Below are 2601 nucleotides of genomic sequence, written 5' to 3'. Positions count from 1 at the left end.
AGAGCATGTGCACATAAAGATCGCAGTGTTCAATACAACCAATCTAGTGCAACCTGTCAAAATCACAGCACCAATGAAAACGCACCATGAGAGTCTCAGCGCTAAAGCCACGCCTTCTCTGCCCAAGCGCACACGATGGGGGACGAGACCAGAAACTCCAGAGGCGGGTTCGCATCCCAAACTTACCAATAACATTTAAGGGTACTGTAATAGTAGTTGGGCGGGACCTGTACCTATCTAGGCGGGGCTAAAGGAGACAGCGTTATATTTTAGGTGCCTGCGTAAATTCCTACTGTATCACAGACATTGACAGCTCGCACCTGGCTACAGCTCAGCCAGAAAAGAAGACTTCTCAGGCATAGCTTTTCAAATTGACCATACAGATTGTCCTTGTTCTTCAAGGTAGACACTCTGCTTGGGCCAAAGCGGGGGTAAACGAGAAAGACGAGAAACGACCCTCTCTCACCTCTGCCATAATGATGTCCATGAATAGCAAACAGCCGTTTAGTATGCATCCGATTTTGCACGAACCTAAATACACACCTCTACATTCCAGTTCTGAGGCTATCCGACGAGCATGTTTGCCCACGTCCTCGGTAAGTTCAATATTTCATCTTGTGTTTCTTTGCGATTCATTATCACCGCAGTCATTTGCGTTTTAATTGTAGTTGTTAAAACTTTTTCTCCGTGTGATAAAAATAGAAGTGCATCGGTTTTGTTGGTGTAAATGCAGTCTGTTTGATAAACTTTCGACCAAAAATAACTCTTGCACTTATACCTTTATTTTAATACGTTTTTTAAACAGAATATTAGACAATTTACAACACAAAAGCAGCACTTTATTTAGAAATTAGACATTATTTGCAATAAGTGTCTCAATTCTATAAAACTTTTTATTGTAAAACCAAAACGCAGGCTGCGCGTAATCTAGTTGTACGTTTTCTTTCAAATTGGGCAACTCAAAACTGGCAGGCTGGAGTTTGCCATTGATATTTACGCTTGCTCTCTGTCATATAGCTGCAGGGTAACATCTTTGCCGGCTTTGATGAGACCCTGCTCCAGAGAGCCGAGGCGCTGGCGGCGGTGGACATCGTCGCTCAAAAGAGTCATCCGTTCAAGCCAGATGCCACCTACCACACCATGACGAGCATGACCTGCACGCCCACGTCCTCTTCTGGGCACCTTCATCACCCGTCTGTGCTGACTTCTCACCACCATCATCCCCACCACCAGCCGACCCAGGGCCTGGAGGGCGACATGCTCGACCACCTCACCCCCGGCATCTCTCTCGGAGGCATGCCGGGCTCCGACGTTTGCTCCACCGCTTCCCACCCGCATTCACACATGTCAGCAATCAACCACATGCAGCATCATCACCACCCCCACCACCACCACCACCACCACCCGCAAAGTATGAACATGCACCACCACAGCCTGGGCTCGCACACCTCTCTGGGCGGCGGTGGAGACTCCGAGCCTGATCCGCGTGAGCTGGAGTCTTTCGCCGAGCGCTTCAAGCAGAGGCGGATCAAACTCGGGGTCACGCAGGCCGACGTGGGCTCGGCGTTAGCCAATCTTAAAATCCCCGGGGTTGGCTGCCTGAGCCAGAGTACTATCTGTCGGTTCGAGTCTCTCACTTTGTCCCACAATAACATGGTGGCCCTTAAGCCTATCCTGGAAGCGTGGTTGGAGGAGGCAGAACGGGCTCAGAGAGAGAAAATGGCCAAGCCGGAGATTTTTAACGGCGGGGACAAAAAGAGAAAACGCACTTCTATCGCTGCTCCAGAGAAGCGGTCGCTGGAGGCTTACTTTGCCGTGCAGCCCAGACCCTCGTCGGAGAAAATCGCTGCCATTGCCGAGAAACTGGAACTGAAAAAAAACGTGGTCCGCGTGTGGTTTTGTAATCAAAGGCAAAAGCAGAAACGGATGAAGTTTTCGGCTACGCACTAGGCCAGAATGATGTATTTAAATAAACTCAACCATCAGACATAAGAGTGAACAGAGCCGACAAAACTCTTCCGAGGCTGAGGCGAAACGCTTGCCACACTGGAATGGGAGCTGGGCGGCAACATCCCAGAGACAGAAAGTGTGCCAGAAGTTTGTCGTGACAAAATGTCAAGAAAAACGCGCTCTGGAAGACGGAGGACGAGAGGAAAACCAACACCAACTAAACGTTGAAATCATTGTACAAATCGAGAATTGAATAATAATGATTATTCTCTTAACTCAAAACAACTCTTTTATATTCATCTGTGTACATATCTGTGAATACACTGCACCTCTTTGTGTGAAGAACACATCAAAATTCTTTTTTAAGGATGAAAAGAAAGAAAGATAAAAACGCTGTTGTGCAAAAGATGTCCCATTCTAGAAACTTTAGTGTTATTCTATATGCTCCAGAAGAAAATCATGAAGGTTCTGCTGTGATCCATTGCATGGTTTTGCAAGACGTTAAGTGTTCATTTATCGTTTGAATTTTCCATTCATTTTAATGTATTGCAATAAGAGAGAACACGCACAGGCGAACGCACCTATACACACGGACATACTTAATATACTTTTATGTGTCTACCTCATGATTCCTGACGTCTTGACACATTC

The 2601-nt window shown here is 46.8% G+C and overlaps 1 protein-coding gene across 1 annotated transcript; it reads left to right on the top strand.

Moving 5' to 3' along the window:
* Nucleotides 1–314: 314 nt before the first annotated feature.
* Nucleotides 315–2290, top strand: LOC107675183 (brain-specific homeobox/POU domain protein 3-like). Its single transcript, XM_016469440.1, has 2 exons — nucleotides 315–596; nucleotides 1018–2290. The coding sequence occupies exons 1-2, from the start codon at nucleotides 477–479 to the stop codon at nucleotides 1948–1950; spliced, it is 1053 nt and encodes a 350-aa protein (XP_016324926.1). The 5' UTR covers nucleotides 315–476; the 3' UTR covers nucleotides 1951–2290.
* The last annotated feature ends 311 nt before the right edge of the window (nucleotides 2291–2601 follow it).

This window comes from Sinocyclocheilus anshuiensis, unplaced genomic scaffold, assembly GCF_001515605.1.
Source record: "Sinocyclocheilus anshuiensis isolate Anshui unplaced genomic scaffold, SAMN03320099.WGS_v1.1 scaffold1487, whole genome shotgun sequence".
NCBI lineage: Eukaryota > Metazoa > Chordata > Actinopteri > Cypriniformes > Cyprinidae > Sinocyclocheilus > Sinocyclocheilus anshuiensis.
Note: the sequence above shows the minus strand (reverse complement) of the source record. Positions and strands in the feature narration are given on the sequence as shown.

Coding starts and splice junctions, on each gene's coding strand:
- LOC107675183 (XM_016469440.1), top strand. CDS start 477: ATGATGTCCATGAATAGCAAACAGCCGTTTAGTATGCATCCGATTTTG. Junction 597..1,017: donor CATGTTTGCCCACGTCCTCG/GTAAGTTCAATA, acceptor TCTGTCATATAG/CTGCAGGGTAACATCTTTGC.